The sequence below is a fragment of the Sparus aurata genome, chromosome 24, assembly GCF_900880675.1.
Source record: "Sparus aurata chromosome 24, fSpaAur1.1, whole genome shotgun sequence".
Lineage (NCBI taxonomy): Eukaryota > Metazoa > Chordata > Actinopteri > Spariformes > Sparidae > Sparus > Sparus aurata.
Window position 1 is genome coordinate 5,674,864 of NC_044210.1, and position 20,315 is coordinate 5,695,178.

At 42.6% G+C, this 20,315-nt stretch overlaps 1 protein-coding gene across 3 annotated transcripts in view; it reads right to left on the reverse strand.

The window, feature by feature from the left end:
• Window positions 1-2,963: 2,963 nt before the first annotated feature.
• LOC115577172 (sodium- and chloride-dependent GABA transporter 2-like) overlaps window positions 2,964-20,315 on the reverse strand; it is a 28,038-nt gene continuing 10,686 nt past the window's right edge. For all 3 annotated transcript variants that reach the window (XM_030410061.1, XM_030410060.1, XM_030410059.1), the window contains exons 4-15: window positions 17,431-17,571; window positions 17,251-17,338; window positions 17,016-17,148; window positions 15,240-15,374; window positions 14,266-14,369; window positions 13,630-13,754; window positions 12,320-12,432; window positions 12,076-12,213; window positions 11,864-11,966; window positions 8,212-8,312; window positions 7,501-7,671; window positions 2,964-7,375 (exon numbers count right to left, since the gene is read on the reverse strand). In XM_030410061.1, the coding sequence (XP_030265921.1) occupies window positions 7,220-7,375; window positions 7,501-7,671; window positions 8,212-8,312; window positions 11,864-11,966; window positions 12,076-12,213; window positions 12,320-12,432; window positions 13,630-13,754; window positions 14,266-14,369; window positions 15,240-15,374; window positions 17,016-17,148; window positions 17,251-17,338; window positions 17,431-17,571 (1,508 nt within the window). In that variant the 3' untranslated portion in view covers window positions 2,964-7,219. The remainder of the gene's footprint in view (window positions 7,376-7,500; window positions 7,672-8,211; window positions 8,313-11,863; window positions 11,967-12,075; window positions 12,214-12,319; window positions 12,433-13,629; window positions 13,755-14,265; window positions 14,370-15,239; window positions 15,375-17,015; window positions 17,149-17,250; window positions 17,339-17,430; window positions 17,572-20,315) is intronic.

Here is a 20,315-nt window from a genome sequence, read left to right on the forward strand (position 1 = left end):
TTTAAGACTTTTATGTCAAGAAAATCCCGTTCACAGGAAGTGTAACTGAACAGTTCATCAGTGATATTACGGAGAATCCACAGAATTAGAAAAATTGTATGGCCTTGTATGGCCTAGGGGCCTCAATCCCTATACGCACCTTTACTCTTGCCCCTACTACCACTTAGCGCTAACTCTCCGTTTTGCATTCACGTCTAGGGGTAGGGTATGTCAGTTAATGTTGGGATATAGGTGTAAGGCGAAGTGTTAGGCTAGAACTCTGTCATTTCAACGCATTACGGTCCTTTCCTTTATAACAAGCATAAAACGGTTGCTACAACTTTGCCGATGCCTCGCTAGGGAACTACCTAGCTAACTAAGGTTACACTCAGTGCGTTTACATGACACTCAAGAAAACCGAATTACTGCGTTAGTCTGACTATGATGGGATTTTTAAGATGCATGTAAACACCTTTGTCTGACTAAAATCGGACCGGATCGGATTTCTCATAGTCGAATTACACCACGTAGATTATTCGATTGAAAGTCGCATTACTCCTGCATGTATACGTTTCCAGCGGATCGGATCGGATTTTGCGTTCTGCGCAGGCGCGAGATTTTTCCCCGGGGCCGTGAGCCGGAAGTAGACGGACGGCGGCGGCGTCTTTCCTCCGAAATCACCGCAAGAAAGAGCGCCAGAGTGCCCCTAGTCTGTGTAATTATTATTATTATTATTATTAATATTAGCTTCGTCTCGCTCTTCGTGTGCCATCTTTCTTGAATGCCGAGGCAGCTGGTGACGTAAAGAGGTCAGCCGGAGGTGGCCCCGTTAACACTAGTTGAAAATGGGTACAGCGCCACCTAGCGTACTGGGGTATGACATGCTTTCGGCCAGTAATTCGATTTTCTCACCGGCATGTATACTCGGACAATTGCGGTTGTCCGATTGAGGAGCATAGTCGAACTATGGCTGTAATCTGACTAAGCTGTGCATGTAAACGCACTGACTGTTCTCGCTGCCTTGTGCATGACACTTCCGCATTTCAACACTGAATTCCCCCCCTTTGATGACATAAGATGCCTTAAAGTTAACTGACGTCAAGCAGCGAAGTTGCTGCACATGGTATGCCAACGTTGCTAACATTAGCCTGGAGCGCACAGCTTGTGACCAAGTAGTGATGTTAGTGTTGTTCTATATTTAATGACTTGCCTGATAGCATTAAATTGTGAAAGAAAGAAAGAAAGAAAGAGTTTCAAGTGCTCACATTGTGTCGCCGCGATTGCCACGGTAATGCAAGAGAAATTACAACAGCTGAAGACATCGTTTTGAAGATGTCCGGATGCGTCTATTTTCATAAATGTTATCGACCACTGATGACATATGAGGGTCTTCAAAGGTAGTCCCATCTAATATAGGGCGATATCTCAGCCACCACCTTGTAACTCTGTTGTTTTAAGGGGGGCCCCTTGAAATTGAGGGCTAGGGCCCCATTACCAAAATCTCTGCCACGGCCCTGCTGCCCAATATCAAACATTAAGATACAGTGCCCTCATGTTCCACAACTTCACGATGGTGACCACTGCAGAGTGGATCCAGTATCAAGCTCAACTCCACGTCCATATCACCCCGCTGTTATGCAACGTACCTCCCGCCTCTTTTTTCTCTCTGTCCTCGAGCCTCGTCTCCAGCCGCCACCCCCCGCTGTCGCCTGCTTCTCCTTTACACCAAACTGTCATGTGTATTACCTGCAGTAAAAGGGGGTGGGGGGGGGGGGGGGGGGGAATCTTGATGCCTGTAAAGTTGGAGCAAATCGGGGCCCTGTGTGAGAGAGGATGTTTGATCAGGACGCTGTGATGTCAAGTCGGACCCCTCGCGAGTGTGGCTGCGTGACCGTGGCTCCAGTGTGATGAGTGTATGTACACAAACAGGATGGTTAATACATGTGGTGGAATGTGTTGCAGCTGCAAAGTCGTGGCACAGCCTGAGCACAAATTAGGCAACTTTCCACAGAATCTTTCAATGCTACACTGGAACGACACACACACACACACATTGGCTCATACCCCTACAATGTCCTCCTCTCCCTCCCTCTTCCTCTCTCCCCCCTTTGAATCTCACACACTCAGCCCATTGGATCATTTTTAATCCCCATCATCTGAAACCGAGATGTATGCCAAAGCCACCATATGGACATAAACCGCCCCCGTTATCCACACACACACACACACACACACACACAATTACACAGTAACCCGGATCACACGTGCAAAGCGGGCTCCATACAGTATTGAGCGTCACCAAAACAAGTTGTGTGTCTGTGTGTGCGATCCCCGCGTGCCAAGCCACGTGTGTGTGGGACCGGCCCACTTCCTACGGCGACCGGGGAGGGGAGGGAATCCAATACGGTTAATTGACATGCCGAGCCGTTTACATAACCGCTAGGCTATATCTAAGTGGCGGTGTCAGAATTCATCACCCCCGCGGCGCTGCAACTCTCCCTCCCGTTTTTAGTCTCCATGACTCCCTCTCCTCCTCTACACACACTCCATCCTCCTATTGCTCCATCTCTCCTTGCCGTCCCTTCACTTCTGTCCCTTCATGGATGTTAAACCAGTAATTCCCATCAGGATGAAAACGCTTCAGATGAAGGCAATCACAGCACTTGTTCCTGTGATGGTTGAATGGCTGATGGTGTGTGTGTGTGTGTGTGTACTCTCCCAAGTCCTCACTTCTCCATCGGTCTATATATATATATATATATAGTATATACACACACACACATACATGCCAGGTGTGTTCTTAGCATCTGTTACCATGGCGCCGAGGGAGAGGCGCAATGTCTCCTGGGTGACAGCCAGCATCGACCGCAAGCATACTCTGTTCTCAAACACACACACACCTGCACACACACCTGCACACACACACACACACACAATCGTGCGCAGCTTCTCACGCAACTTGAAAGAAATGACAACACAAACTCTTTTTATCCACAATGTATATGTATATTTAAATTTAAAAAAAGAAAATAACAATAGTGCATACAAAAGAAGCCCATTTTTAAAATAAAGAGGTGCATCGCTACACCTGTAAACAGAGACAACAACACACCTGGATCAACTGGAAGTGAATGAAAGCCTTTTCTGTAAAAAGAGACACCAGATGGGTTTAGCACTTTGTTTCTCGTTAAATTAATCTCAGAGGAGCGTGTGAAAGGGATCTCAATTCGAGTGACAGTTTGAGGAAACACAGCAGCTTCAAGTTTGTATTATCAAACACATCACACCCAAGAAAAAAAATCCCCGTCCCTCACCTTTTGGATATTAAGATGTTTTCCCAGTGAAGAGTACATTCTGTCCTAGACTTAAAAAGTTTGCGGTGATTTCATAACCTAAACACCACTGAGACTCTGGAAAGACCTCACATTGATGAAAAAAAAAAGAAGCAAAAAGGCAAAGTCAGTTATTCAAAACACCTTTTTTGGACAGTGTTTCCCCCTGGATGCGTTTAACAGCAGCGCAGCACCACGGCTAAATGATGATTCGCGCCGCGGCTTCGATAAAAAGTCTCCATAAAACACAACAAACTCATGATCTCTGCTTAAAAAGGTGCAATATGTAAACATTTTAGTTGGAAACATCGACGCGTCAACAGAATGTGTGCAAACTAGCTAGCCATGGCCTGTGCCGGTCAGAAGGAGATGTGCTAGCAGCCTAAGTAACAAAAATTGCCTGTGGTCCGAGCTCACATTCAGGAACACCAGCTGCACGGCTAACTGAGCTAACAATAGCTACATTCCACAGCAGTTGGAGGTTATTCTGTTGATTTGCTGCCCGCCTAAGGAATAAGCCATTTTTTACATGTTGCACCTTTAAATAGGCAACAGTCAGGGAAGGTCGTGGATGATAAATCTAACATCCCCGCCATTGCCACCATTTAGTCTGTCAGTATCCCATTTATCTTTATGCATGGTGTGTAACTTAGCGAAGAGATAACGAGTATATATCCAAAGCATCAGTCATCTTAAAAGATACACTAAACCCTACTTTCCAAAAATGCTGAATATGTCGTTGGCGATGCGAGACGGCATCGGAGGTAATGACGGCGCGGAATCGACATCTGCGACGGAGACAGGGGCAGGGACGGGATGTTATGATGATGTGTTAAGTTTGCGATCCGCCGCCGGGAGATTTACCAAGCGCCTAGCTTGCAGTTAGCAGCTAACTGAAAGAAGATGAGGATTGAATCAGCTGCCACATAACCAGAAAGAGAAGAAATGTTGTTACTGTGTTTTGCCGTTGTTTAGAGCTTGATGCCGTTGCTGTCCTGTCACATGCCACGACTGTTTTGCTGGCAGAATGTGGCATGCAATCCAAAATCACACAATGGGTTGCCATCGTGCCGTCATTTTTTTCCCCATCGTAAATAAACAAAGGCAGCGTAAAGAGAGCGCTATTGTGTGATGTCTGTGTAATAAAAAGGGCCATAGAGAGGTTGTGTGTTTGTTAGTGGATGTGACTGGGAGTTCTTAATGCGACGCAGGCGTTGGTTTTGGCTGATTCAACACATGCTCATTAAAAACAGAAATTCAAACCCATTTCAACTTGTGTATTTACTTCAGATAGAACATTTTAATGTAATTTTTGGCCAGTGTTGACAGACCTACACTGTAAATGTATTTGCAATCAATCAATTATATATATATAGATGCTCATTTTCAGATGAGTTTGTTGAGCTGGTGAAGGAAAAGAAAGTTTGGTGACGCATTGGATGACAGAGGGAGGCCAGGAATTTTGTATCCTGTGTAGATTGTACTTTGACAGCCTTTCTGCGTGAACGGATGCGCAAAACATTGGTGCAAAGTAAAACCCACACACACACTTCAGCACCACTGCTGTTAGAATTCCTGGGGGAAACACTGGCTTCTGACATTTTAGAGCCTCTATAAAAGTGATATATGAAAAGGAACATGACGAACTTAAGTCGTTTTTATGTACAAGGTATGGGGAAATTATAATAAACGAGAAGCAGATAGGTCTTTTTTTTTATAGAAACACAGCACTGTTCATTTAATCAGAGGACAGGACACTCTTATTTTCTCTCTGCATCAGAAGATTGATGAAGGAAAAAGACAAAAATGGTAACATATACCTTAAATCTGACATGATACTTCACTCCACTCTAAAAATCTAAACATCCATACTCTGCAGAGAGTCTTTTCTTCATTTACTGCATGTTGCCATGCCTAAGATTGATTCACTTTGGAGCGATTCAGTTATTTTGTCATTTTCTCATTAAAATCTACTTTGAAATGTATAGTTAAACATCTGTAGCATAGAATAAAAACTGTTTTGTCAACAGGACAGCAGCGATATTTTAAAATTGTTTGCTGGTTTAGATACTATGATTGCATGTTTCCCAGCTTGATAAGTTATAATTATTTTTGGTACAGTACAAAGATATTCTAATAATGCTTTCTATTTTGCAGAAACTACATAAAAATGGATGCATTTAAGACAGCAGCTCATGACTAAACAAAAAGTATGATCAACTTTCCTACCAACTTTCTTTAAACAAGACAAATGTGTAGAATGGATGAAGACAGCTACTGCACATTTCAATATTCTTTTTCAGTGATAACGTAGAACCATGACACCAAGTTAAGCACTTGATATATTGGCAGTAAGAAGTTGTATTTGTCTAATGCAACTCTTGCATTAGCACCACTTGGTCTCACTGTAAGGCATGTTATGAACCATTTGAACTCCATGATATGCCAATCACAGATGGTGCAGCATACATACAAAAGACAAATGACTTTATAAAACATGTCCGACTCACAGAGCCAGATGATACCAGAAATATTCAGTGGGGAGCCAAAGCTAAGCACACAAGCTAATGCATACTGTCATCTCTCATGGAGAGTAGAGTGGTAGGCTAAGTTACCCTAATGCTGGCAAAATAAAGAAATATGGAAAACATTAGCGTTACTATTTAGCTAGATGGCTAGAAGGGCTGTGATTAAATGGTCCGCGAGTACAGTGATTCAACTGGTAAACAGAAACATTTTGGATTTTAAGCAAAAGATTGAGGAGTGTGTGCTGTCTTGAATAACTAACTCTGGTAGCCGGTAACAGGAGGTGGGACAGGTCTTCAGGGTAAGGTTAACTGTCTCCCAATTTAGGTACCTGGTAAGAATTGCCTTAATGCTCCATTACACAACAGATCATCGAGGAGAAATATGCATCTGTGGTCTATTACACCATATTTAGTCTGCAATAGTGGACCGGCAAGGATTTAGCCCCTTAACGGAACAGATCTCCCATAAAGTAAAATTCAGCCCTGTGCTGATGTAAAGTTGGGTAAAGCTTTGCAGCTTCACAGCAAAACAGCGTAGCAGCATTCTCCTAAACAACTGAAGTAGATGGGGACTTGCTTTAATACATGGTTAAAAGATGGGGTGCATGCTAAATTTAGCGTAGCAGCTATAGTTAAGATTTAATATCTTCTTGAAGAGGCCATATTATGCAAATGTTCTTGTCCATACTTGTATTTCGTGCTCCTAGTAGAATTTGGTTTACATTAATTAATTTTCCAAAAAACACATAATTTTTCTCATATGGTGCATAGCTGCAACATCCCTTTTCACACTGTGTCATAAACGCTCCATTGTGAGACATCTCGCCTCTGTTAAATCTTTGGTGAGAGTTGCACATGCGCATTAATTAGTGGGTAGGATGTAGCCAATCAGAGGCGGTGTAGGGTGGGTCATGCTGCGCAAGGTAGTGTGATCGAAAATAACCCGACTACAGCAGTAGCAACTGCACGTCTGCTGACTGACTGGAGTGTATATATTTCACCAGGCATTTCAGGCAGTGCAGGAGCAGTGTTTTCTGTGGGAGAGAGGAATTCCTTTGGCGTGGAATCTGGGCTTTTTCACTTTGAAGACTGTTTACATGCACAAAAATGCTTCAGAACACAATAAAGTAAAAGAAGAGACCCCAAAAGCACAATATGACCTCTTCAAAACAAGTCCCCATTTTGCTGTGAAGCTCCGCAAATGTTTTGTGAACTATGAAACTTCACTCGACTTACCATCAGCATGGGTGTGAGTTTTCATTTTTGGGTGAGCTTATCTTTCAACTGGAACGCGGGGTATTAACTCTAACCTCGACCCTCCCCTTCGCCACACCTGACTGGCTGACCAGCATCCAGTGTTACATCGTCTCTGACCCCTTATCAGGTCATATGATCCTGGATGATGTCATTGATTGGCTGCTTTGGCTTCTCAGTCAGGGGCATTGCAGGGCCGTAGGGGAGTGCTGAGTTGTGGTTGGGGAAGTGGCGAGAGGGCAGCGATGAGGTTTTGGCTGGGCTGCACAGCTGTTTGACCCGCTGGGGGCAAAAAAAAAATGAAATCACAGTTAGTAGATTATTATTTTTTAATCTTCATCACTGAGTTCAGTGAAAAGTTTAGTAGCACATGGTACTAAATTAATTAATTAGAGTTCTGGTATAACCTGTGGCAGGGTTCCTGGGGTGGTGGCCAGGGCATAGACGGCCCAGATGGGAATCAGGGAGACGGAGGAAAAGGTGAGGACCCAGCCCAGTGCAGTGGCCCAGGTTGGAGCGACCAGACCTTTCCCCAACTTCAGTGGAGACCACTGGATGATGGAAAACAGACAGGTAGCCTATAAGAGACGGAAAGAAGGAGTGAGTCAGTTAGTCTTTGCAAGTAGAAATCTGAATCAAGATGCAATGTCTTAGGATGGAAGACCACTAGGACAGCACCTAAAGGAACAGTTAAACATATTCTGAAATAAGCTTTTTCACTTCATTCTTGAGAGTTAATGAGAAGATTGAAATCACGCTGATGTTTTTCACGGTAAATATGTACTTGAGCCAGCAGCCAGTTAGCTTAGCGTAGCCCAAAGACTGGAAAGAAAACTGTTGCGTAAAAATCGAAAAGGATGCAGAAAACTCACTATAGACGGGAGACTCATCCCGTTATTCCCTGATAATGTAACAACAAATCTGAAGTGCAAACAGTTATTGATAAGTATAACATAAGTATGTAGACACATGGAAAGACCACACATGTCACTGGAGACTGACAGGCACAAGTAGGAATTTGTACGCCATCCCAAACATGCGTTTATGTGTATACTATTTCACAGTAAGCAGGCACCAAACAGTGTGACAGCACGTCAGCAGGGGAGGGGGTCACTCACAGTGCACACAGCTGGGGTCAAGTATTTCCAGCACAGTTTGAAGACAGGCAGTGGGCTGTAGCCGGTCATGTCTCTGATGTTGGCACTGAAGCGGTCGGTTCCTGTGGGCAAGAACAACAACTTCACTATGAGTGGTTGTGGCTCGGTTTGACATCATGCTTTGCTTTAGGACTTGCTTGTTGTTTTTGGTGGCGGTGGCCAACTCTGGTTGGAACACATTTATTTTGCCAGTGTCCACCACAAGAGAGGAAGGTACCAGAGAAAGGAATGAAAAAGAAACCGTTTATCTGACATCGAAATTGATTCTACTTTGTAGAACAAGCGCTAGGAGTGGTATTTGTGACAAGTAGCAGTAAAAGTAGCGACAGGAGATTTAAGCATTGTTGTAGTAGCAGTACTTGCAGTGGTTATGGCTAGAAGGAAGGAATTTATTATCTAAAGTACGTGAAGACACACAAACTAACATACTTAATTGCCGACTGCTTTTAACACAAATAACTAAAACACACCAATCAAAATATAGAGAGAAAATAAAAATTACATTTCATATTTTATTTAGAGACTAAACAAACTTAATCCGCTGATATGATCATTCAATGCTGTTACAAGCTGTAGAAAAAGCTACTAAAGCAAACACTGTAATAGTTCTACATCTCAGTCAAAACAGGAAGTGGCTCTGAAAGATTTAACGAACATTTACTCAAGACAGTTTGTGAAATAATATAAAACAATCAGCTTGGTTTTCACTTCCAATTCTGTTGTTTTGAACTCAAGGATTCAATTACAGCCTGATGTCTGATGGCTTGCCCGATTGGCATCTATTTTATTGACACTCTGTGGCTCTGTATCTCAGATATTTTGTTGGCAAACATAAAAGGTATCACAAATATAAGGGATGCAAGAACATTACAATTTCCTTAAAAGGTGTACGATAGAGAATATTAGTAAAATTATCATGAGAATGTGAAGAAATAACAGTTTTGACATTGTGACAAAGACGTCTGTGTATTGTGTTGCAAAGATATCTACTGAACATGCATGCTAACCAGCTAGCCTTGGGCCTGAGAACCTCTTTCACCCAGCAGTCCTGTGATAGTGGACAAGTGCCCAATATTTACATATTGCACCTTTAACAATACAATTAAACAATAACTAAAATCGGCCTAAAAAGCTGACTCTCTCCTGCTACTTCAGCACCAACTAGTAGTTGTAGTAGAGTACTAATATGCCCAATAGGTGGAACTGATGGCTTCATCAAGTGTGAAAGTGATGGCTATTTGTCATTCAGACATGGCTGTCTTTCACATTAATGTGCTTTATTGTAAACAAAGTGTTTAATGTATGGAAGCCAAGAACCAGTATGCAAACAATTAGTTTCTTCCCCGTATTATCTCAAGATCGGTAATGAATTAAGTTGTTCCCGAGAGAAAACATGAATTGTCTTAATGAAAAAACATGTCTGTCTTATCTACAGAAGCCAAGAACCACCATGCTTTACCCCATTATCTCAAGATCACGAGTTAAAAAAAGCGTGTTAATCACGTGAAAACAAGAACTTGTTTCTTCTTAATCATCGTAATGGTTTTCAGAGATCAGCAGTGCCATGCCAGCAGGCAGAGATGGCATCCTGACAAGTGTAGCGACTGATCCAAGTGGAGAACAGGCCAGACTCTATTTCAATCTTATTTACATACATACTTTATGTTACGTCCTGCTTTAAATACTCTCAAAACCACCCCACAGAGCAGTGTGTTTGTCATTTCCACTTTTATGAATCTTATCCTTCTAGAGATCAACAAAATCATGAAGTAGAGATCTCAATAAAAAGAAAAAAATAATTGCAAGCATGACCTTTCACAGCTTCCATACTTATGGCATGTGGAACGTTCTTGGTATAAATGAGCGATTTTTAACTTCAGTTAATTTAAAGTATGTACTTGGTAGTAAGTACTTTACATGTGTAATTTTTTTTCCCCTTTCTGTTTGTAGTCCTTGTGAGCAGGTTTTAACATTTTGATGATTCACTGATTGACAGTGGGTGTCCCTTTTCTAAAACAACAGAGCCCGTGGAGCGAAATTCCTTCAGGAGCACATAACCGGCGGTGGCGCAGAGGAGTGTCAGTGTATGTTAGAGTCCTTAGAAAACCGTGAAATCCCACAGTCATAAAGAGAGGGGAAAGGTGCACTGGAGTCCTGACCGCTGTGTTACCCAGTCCACTTAAAAACCCCTCTGCTGCTCCACTCGCCTACTGCTGGGAGAGCCGTAAAAACAGGCCCCATACACTCACACACACTCTCTGCTAATCTACTTGACATATTGGTTTTCACCTGTGATAGCACTACATTTAAAAAAAAAAAAATTCTATTTCACAACTTTTCTGGGTCTTTATTCTCTACCAAACACGAAGTAACTTGTCCAAATGATTGAGAACTGAATGTGCTTGTCCTGATGTACGTACATGGCACATTCCACCCATCTCACACTTAAACAAACAATGTTTTTGTAAAATGCTCTTGAGCCCCAGGTCTGGCTGGGATAGGGGCTCCCTGGGGCCGCCAGGCTGAGACTGAGAGGCGACGGGGCCCGGGGGCTGATTTAGGGCCCGGAGGAGACAGACAGGGGCCTGGCTAGGAGCCAGTCTCCTTACAACAGTGGGTAGCTGCAGTCATGTTAATATACTGTCTACTGACTCCAAGTGGAATGCAGAAGGAGGGGAGGAAGTGGACCGTTTGACTGGGTGTGTTTATCAGATTTTAGGAACTACTTTCATTAGTGGAGTGATAATAAAAAACTCTGGTCTGTCTTTATATTCTCTTTATAACCTGAATTCATCAGCCTGAGATTTATTAAGGAATTTTCAAATTTAACAGAATCCGGAGTCCTTTTGTCAGACTAATGAGAGTCAACTGAATTTCATTAAATTTAGACATGGGATGGGATGGTGGGTTAAATTCTACAAAATGGGTTAAGAAGCAACAGGATGCAGGATTAAAAGATGAAAACAACAAAGAGACTGTGTGAGGCTGCAGAAGAGGAGAAGACACGAAAGGAAAGGAAGAAGAAAGAAAGGGAAAAGAGAAGAGAAGAGAAGAGGGAAGCAGAGGAAAGGACAGAGGAGGGAGAGAAGAAGGAAAGGGGATAGTGAGGAGGAGGGTATAGGAGAGGTTGAAAGGAAAGGAAATGAAAAGAAAGAAATGAAGAAATGAAAAGCAAGGAGGGGGGAATAAAGCGAAGGAAAGGAGGAAATGAAAGGTAAGGTAAGAAGATGGAGGTATTAGGAGGAGAGAAAGGGAAAAAAACAAGGAATGACAGGAGAGAAAAGGGGAGAGGAAATTAGTGTAGATGGGAGGCAAGGAAGTGGAAATAAGGAAAGGAAAAGAGGAGAGGAAAGGAGGAAAGCAAAGGAAATGACAAAAAAAAGGAAATTAGAGGAGAAGAGAGGAAAGGATAAGAAGAAAGGAAAGAAAAGGAGAGAAGAAAATGAAAGGTAAGGCAAAAGAGAGAGGGGAGGAGGACGGATAGAATGAAAGAAAAGAATGATAGGAAAAGAAATGGAAAGAAAGTAGAGGAGCAGGGAGAGAAAATAATAAGAGAGGCGCGGCAAAGAGAGAAGAGTTTAGAAGATAGAAGGAGAGGAGTTAGGATTTGTACCGTAAATCCAGCCGATGGCCACAGACTGGCAGATGGCGAGCAGCAGCAGGCTGGCTCCACTGCAGGAGAAGTGGTCGTAGATCTGGAACACATACAGGCCACCCTACATCGGGTGGAGACAAACATGCACACGAAAGAAGGAAAATGACATTATTCCGTAACAAATAAGTCGGAGGATCACGTGCACCCCGTCCACACACCCATCCACTTACCGGCGTGACCATGACCAGCCCGAGCAGGAAGCAGACGATGCAGACAAACAGCAGCAGCAGCTCTCTGCGGTGGCCTCGTCGGATCAGATGAGGATACAGGTCAGACACCGACGTCATCAGGGCCTCCAGGCTCACAAACTGAGTGACGGAGGGGGACACGGGGTCGATACGTTTTACACGATACTACATCAATGCCACCAAAAGTAATTCATCATAATCGGAGTGTGTGTGTTTGTGTCTCTACCTGTGTGTCCAGTCCCAGCATAATGATCATGAGGAAGAAGCAGACAGCCCAGAGCTGGGGTACAGGCATCATGGCTACAGCTCTCGGGTAGGCAATGAAGGCAAGGCCCGGCCCTGAGAGGAAACATGCCACCGAAGGAAAAACATGATGAAAATACATCTTTGTCAAACATATAATGTCAAACAGTAGTATTGTCTTGATTTTACGGATTCAGATTTTTCCTATCCGACTAAGGTATGATCGATAGTTGGTAGATTATCCAATTATAAACAATTATTTATGAAAACAAAACAGCCACACACAAGGTGTTTTTTTGTCTTAAATAAAGGAAAATATAAATATTATAAATATTTGCATTTATAAGAAGAAGAAGGCTGGATTTATGTCAGCAGTGCGGCCGAGGGCATGTGTGAAAATTAGATGAAAATAAGAAGCTGCTTTATTCTATAATTTCTAACTGCTAACAAATCCATCAAAAAGACCAAATCCAGTGATGTATCTGCATCTTGCGGAACTTTTCAACTTCCCTACCCTGTCTGTGGCACTCAGCTTAAAGCCTATTTATTACTATCGAAGATGAACATCTTTAAATAAACAGGTCAAATGTACTTAGTTGTGTTTAATGTAACTTTGTTAAAAGGCTAAGTAGTTTTCTAAAGCAGTATGGGCACTGTAGTTGATAGCAAAGCAAAGCAGGAGGAAACAGGGCATTTGTTTGGGACTATTTTCAGCCGCGGATTAATACGGGTTAAAGGTATTTGGATTGGAACTATGGTCAGTTAAGTTTTTGACAATAAGAAAAATATGAAATATTGGATTATTTTTACCTGAAAGTGACACAGGGATATTAATTTGTTGTCACAAATAGTGGGTCTTCGCATTAGCTGATTTTGTAACGTTAAAAAGCTCTTTCCTTGTAAGGGATCGCAGGAATCGCTTTCTCATGGAAAAACCTCCCGACTGGCATGAACTTATTTTGTGTGATTACATTATGCTGTATAACCTTTTTTTATTTTATTTTTTCAATGAGGCTTGGCTGGAATGCGAGACCTAGCAAAAATTCGGCCTCGGTGCCACCCGTGCACCCAGGGAGGCTTTTATCTAAGACTGCTATGGCATGTGATAATACCTTCAACTAAGACCTACAATTTTTAATCTTGCCTGTTCTCATACTTCTAGATTAATTTTTTAGGTACGGTCAGCATGAAATACTGCAGTGGATTAATTCATTACCTAAAAAGTTTAGTTCTTGAGAGAAAAGAATCCTGGTTCCACCACCACCGCTGCTTTTTTTTTTTTTTTTTTTTTACCTGACTGGGCCACTGTGGATATGTCCACGCCCTGCTCCTCAGCCATGAAGCCCAGCACAGAGAAGATGGCGAAACCTGCCAGGAAGCTGGTGAAGCTGTTCAGGAGGCACAGGACGAAAGAGTCCCTGGAGGGCCACACACACACACACACACACACACACACACGTATAATTAATTTTGCATTATAACAAGACGCAGCTTGAGGAAGTTGGATTAACAGTTCAGACAACGTGACACAAAAAGCCAAAAAGTAGTAAGGTGCGTTAGGTAAACTGGCTTTGTAACAGAAACAGGTGAGGTCTTGATCTTGGTCTTTGGCCTTGTGTTGTATGTTGAGCTCCGGCCTGTTACTGTAAATACACACTAAGAGTAAGGCGCTCTCTCTATGTGTGTGTGGGAGCACCGGAGTGTGGGAAACATGGCAGCGACGGCTTTTCTTTTGAGGTGTGGCTGTGTCAGTGTGTTTTCTCTGACCATTCCAGCCATTCCTCGTGGAAGCCATCTGACCGGAGGGAGCTCGCGTCGTACATTTCAGTGGACGCGGTGTGTCTGGAGTGGAGTGTGAGCGGAGATGCTGAGTGTCTAAGGACGGATGTTGTGTGGTTTTTTTTTTGTGTGCGTGACAAAGTGCCTCACTTATAGCAGTCATTGTTGTATTTGTTGTAACTGCCGAGGGCTGTCAGACTTCCCAAACAGATTCCATATGAGAAAAATATCTGGGTGCCTGCATCCATCCATACCTACACAGAGAGAGAGAGGGACAGAGAAAGAGAGAGACAGAGGGTTTACTTGGAATAAAGTAAAGCTAATGTCAAATCTTATCACTAGTAGTAAACAAATACACGTAGGCAATATTTTATCTGACAATTACATTTCATTATGGTGATAATGATAAAGATAATGATGCTCAAAGAAGCTGAGTGTTTTCTTACTTTTAGACTAGTCGACTATTCAAAGTTGAAACTGCCAGTCAAATGTCTGGGCTATTAGTTGACTAATTTGGAATATCCATAATTAACTATTCACTATTCTGTTAGTGTGTGGACGTCAGATGTACTAAGGGTGTCCTTGGTCTGCAAAAACAGGGTGCAGATTTATATAAATTTGAGAAATCACAAAAAATCAAAATAGCTAAATCAACATGTCAACATCTTGACGGTCTGTATAGTGACAACAGAAGACAATAATCTGTCTTTCATAGTAGATTCGGTGATTGCTCCCAAAACACCATATCTATTTCTGATTCAAACATCTTCATCTTTTTTTAAAATGTGAAAATTCAGGCAAAATTATGTCTCTCTTATTAGCTCTCATTGTTTCAAAGTAAGGGCATCGTTTTTTTGTTATGAAAAATAGTTGAGAACAGACACTTGATTTTCACTATTTCAGAGTTCACGATTGTTTCCTACTCGCTGTAGACCTGACAATACACCTTCTCACCTGACAGGTAAGGCCCCCTGACTGTAGGAGCAGCTATACCACCTGGAAGAATGACTGGAAGAATTTCTCCAAAAGAGAGGTTTTTTTTTTTTGGTTTTTTTTTTAGTGGTGCATAGTCTGAACACATTCAAAGCATGTGTGTGTTTGTGTGTGTGTGTGTATGTCCGTACCTGTGGGTCCGCCAGGCGGGTGATGTTGGGTTTGAGGTAGTAGATGATGCCCTGGGTCGCTCCGGGCAGGGTGGCACCACGCACCAGCAGCACAAACAGCATGACATATGGGAAGGTGGCTGTCAGGTACACCACCTAGAATGTACACAGTGGGCGGGGGGGGGGGGGGGATGTGGTCAGGATGCCAGGGAGACAGGAGGGACACGTCAGTAATGTCCTCAAACAGAGCTAAAATACAACTAGAGGGAACCCTGGAAAGTTGGAGTCTTAAAACTTGTTGACGGATGGTGGCGGCGACACGACAAACAAGCTCTACAGAATTACTGCAGTGCCCGGTCCCTTATTTCATTTACTAGCCATATGAAAGAGGAAGATTTATGTTCTGTTTTCGACTTTGCTAACCGTCAGTGTTTTGGTATTTCCAAAAAAAGACTTTCTGTTGCACAAGTTTATGCTACTAGATGTGGCCTGGTTTAGAGCAAATTAAAGGATTTCTCAATATGTAATCGTAAATCTCTAAAGAGTAATGATTCAATCAAATGACTTCCTTCACGGCCCTGCGTGCACATTCTCTTCACTTACAGCGGAAACACATATTACTTATATTGAAAGGTACTAAAGCATGAAAGGGAATTTTCTGGCAATGAATGTACTCAAGGGGCTCTGTGAACTTTTAGAGAAGAAATTCAACTCAGAATTGAAATATTTACAATATAAATAAAGTAATAATAAAAACGTATAAGTATGTATTTTGTCATACTGAATAAACAATCTGTTCTCAGAGGACGATAAAGCCACCAGTAAAACAACATTTCCTGGTCAACTCCCCGCACCAGTCCTTCCTGATCCTCCAGGACCTATTGGGAGGACAGTTTCTCGACTGAGTGTTGAGTGTAAAAATTGCATTTCAAACAAATCAAGCCCAACTTGAAAGCTCAGGTAGGAAAACCGGAAATAGCAGCTTTTAAAGCGAGGAACTGTTTTATCAAGATGCCAGCAGTGCCGCGGACACAAACGAGCAAGCATCTGCTTCTTTTCTGCTGAAAAGCCTTCGAGCAAGACGCTGAGACGCTGCCAGTCTCATGGACACCATTTATCTGACCTTGTGATCTCTGCTGTCTGAAGAAAGGGGATTCCTTCTTTTCATTACTGAACCCTCTAACACCACTTGTCTATATGGGGGATAATCATGCTCTAGATTTTGGAGCTACAGTTCCCATAATGCTTTGTGAGATGTTCTTATGGATTCAGTAAGTTACATTGAGGGCTTGAGCGTGAGCTATGTCGTTTTACTTATCAAGTTTACTTTAGCGATTAGTGATTTTTTTATGTTCTAGCCATCTTGCTTTATATTGCTTTACAGACTTTTAATACATACAGAGATAACGCCATCATACATGTCTCTGTCTGTGTGTTCAGATTAGACCTAATTATAGTTCTAGATGGAAATCTTGAAAGACCTCATGAACTCTGTGTCACTGCCACTGTTGTAACCTCAGAACACTGCAAAGCCACATTTACTGACTTCCTGTTGTTCTACATACGCCGGCGTTCACCTGTCCCTGTCAGACGCTGCTAAAAGTCCTTGCTGCAACTACGATGTTGGTGAAATATTCATACCAGAAATAAGTCTACTGACTTAAAGGGTAACTCCACCAGTTTTACACATTAAAGTGTTTTTTTTTCCCACATCTGTAGTAGTACTTTGCAAGACCTGTGAACACACTTTAATGTGTAAAATTGCACTGTGATGATGTTGCTGTGGTTTCTGCTCACCTTTCCGGTGGACTTGACTCCCTTCCAGACACAGAAGTAACAGACGAGCCAGACCACGGCCAGACACAGAGCCAGCTTATAGCTGATTGGTCCCAGCTCGTCCAAATTGCTGGAGAGACGGAGCACCTCCCGCCTAGCGCGCGCACACACACACACACACACAAAAACTGCTGTTAATGCATGATCAATACCACAAAAGAAAAAATTGATGAGAAACCAAGGATGCTAGACTCACTCCCAAAACTCCATGACAGGGGAGGTGGCGTTCTCCGGCAGGCTGCTCGCATTGCCTGTCTGATTGTGGTCGAACAGTACACAAGACTCTGCAGGTGAACAAACACACACAAACAACACATTCTAATGACCCCTTTAGGTTTACACAGCGGCCTCAAATTGCAATGACGTCTCTACTGACCGGTGTTCCACGTGTTGTTACAGTGTGACCAGGGCAGCTCCGCCTGGAAGCTGTAGGACAGGTAGAAGAGAGCCCAGGCCAGGATGACGATGTAGTACACACAGGCATGAAGGATCATCACCTGGCTGGCATAACCGAGACCTGCACGGACATAAGGAGACGCCAAGACACACAAATGTAGGGTGTGATCGATGGCCAGTGTACAGCAAATGAACACAGCGGGATAAGTCGCAGTGACACAAATAACTGCATCAAAGCACTCATGCACAAATAAGCTATTATCCCTTCCAAGTCACTTGAGCTCCAAATGAAAGCATCCATTGATTGAGACACTCCACTTGCAGCCCACATCTAGTATATCTTTATAAGAATGAATGATGGTCTTATGATGCACTGAGTGGGTTTGAGGGTGTGGGGCTGGAGACAATTAGCCGTTTGTGGGACCCTCTAATGGAATTCAAGCCATTATCCTATGACGCCGCATTGAAATGTGCAAACCAGCGCGTCTATGCGCAAACACGTGTGCCAGAGGCAGTGCTGCACAGTCTCTGCTACAGCAGAGTTTGTCCCAGCGATAGAAACACATGGCCTTCACACGGCTAGCTGTCAACAGAGTATTGGTGACACTGTGAGCACGTGCAAATATGTGTGTGCATCTGCGGGCCATATGGACTGAGGGGCAGAGCAGCACATGTTGGCACACTCATAAATATTTGTCAATGAGTAGGGTGAAAAAAACAAAAAAACAAAAGCAGTATGGAGCACGCACATATGTGTTTTACCAGGTGGTCCAGCTAGCATGCTATTGGCATTAGGAGCACCTGCACAAGAGAACGTCAACGCTTTACGAGAGCTTTGAAATGGACAACAGTGAGTTCAACTGGAACATTTTGTCTCCTGTAACCTCTCTGAGCCTCCCGAATGGCTGAACTGCACTGAGGGAAAATAAAACAGGGCTGCTAAAGGTCCAAATATCTAAATACAATACGAAAACAATATCCCCACAAGATGAATTTCAATAGCTGTTCTGGCGATTCTCTCTCAATCATATGACCAGACTTTCATAAGCAGATTGAGTTTGAGTTGTCGTGGAAGATCATAATGTAACGTAATGAAAAGCTCCAGAACAGCAGCTAAGTGATCTTGTGGTGAGACTGTCTGCAGAGCTCCTATTTGTAAAGTGGAGAACAAACTCTGAACATCAGCTTTAAACATTAAAGCGACTGGGGCGCCGTTTGGCTCGGTTGGTGGAACCAACACAATAGATGGGCGTCTTTGATATGACACCAAAACGTTTCTTTCTTCACATTGATAGCTTTAGTTCATTTTCAAGTGTCATTTAAAATTCTTACATGCCGCAAACGTCAACCAATCAGAGCTCAATCAGGAAACACATATCCACTATCTAATGTATAGAAAGGGCAGCATGGATATCAGCTAGTTCCTATAATTGACTTAATAATAAGTCATTGAGCTGTGTCTATACATAAATACACCATTGAGAACAGAAATGGAGTCTGCTGTATGGATTTACTTGATACTGGAGTGTTTCTACCATCCTAATGTTTAATGGTAAACCAACTTCCATCCTGAAGGGTTTGGATCATCTGTGAGAAGTTTCAAGAGTTTTATTTCTTTTGAAAATCATTACATTGATCCCAGCATGCTCTGTTCCACTGGTGTATTGTGCGCTGGTTAATACCTTACTAAAATCCTTTGTTTGGATAGCAAGATAACATGAAAACAAGAGTGTTTTTGTTGGCAGGCAGCGAGCGTGTTGCCTTCTGAACCTTTTAAATTGTTTTGATACACAGACCGAAATTCAATATGGTCTGCACACGCAAGCAGCTGGCAGGGCATGACAGAACTTCAGATTGCAGTCGGACTGCTGTTATTATGTGCGTCTGCAATGTTTTGTATCGATGTTGACAAAGTAATGGAGAGAAGGATCAGGAATAAAAGACAAGGGGAAGGAAAGGAGAACGTAGGTGGGAGAGGAAGCGAGAGTTTGAGGAAAGGAAATGTGGTCTAAGAGGGAGGAAAAGATGGAAAAGAAGACTGGTTTAAAAGCCGGTTTGGGCGCGCAGGTAGTCGAGTGGTTAGAGCGCATGCCGTGAACGCAGTGGACCCTGGTTCGAATCTGGCCGGAGGACCTGTAATGCATGTCACACCCACAAAAAATAAAAGCCGGTTTAAAGCCCCGAGGCATGTTATCTGACACTACACTGCAGTTGCCTCCATGTGTGTTCAAACTTTTACCTTATCGTTTTGTTTTAGCTTAAACTAATTTGATCATTTGATAATGATAAATAACTAAAAAAACACTCCTGCCTCTACACTGGGACAAAATCAAAAATAACAATATTTTTAACCAAATACCGTTATTGTGACATCATACGAATGACAACTGATACTTGGACAAATCATCCCTGTCCCCTTACATATTCTACATTCACGTATCGTAACAGTCCATTCCACATGAGCTGGCAACGATTTTGATGCATGTTTAACCTTCTGTGTTTTATTCATGAGATTGCTTTTTGCTTTTCTCTGTCAAATGCGAGAGAAAAACTGAACACCACTGGGTTTTAGACTAAACAAGATGTTTAAATATATCATCCTTGGCTCTGGAAAATTATAATTAGTTCCTCGGGGATACTATATTCTTGGGGCGGAAGCTGAAACCGACTAAACGGGGTACAAATATCGATACATCAGCCAATATACACACATTCTGCATCGACCAAATGTAGTAATGAATAATATGACATCGATATGTAATAATCATAATAATCATAATAATCAGTGCCCTAAAATAAACAAAATAGTAAAATAATAAAGTACCCTGAGCATTTCCTCTGCATAATATTCTGAAAAAGTACGTG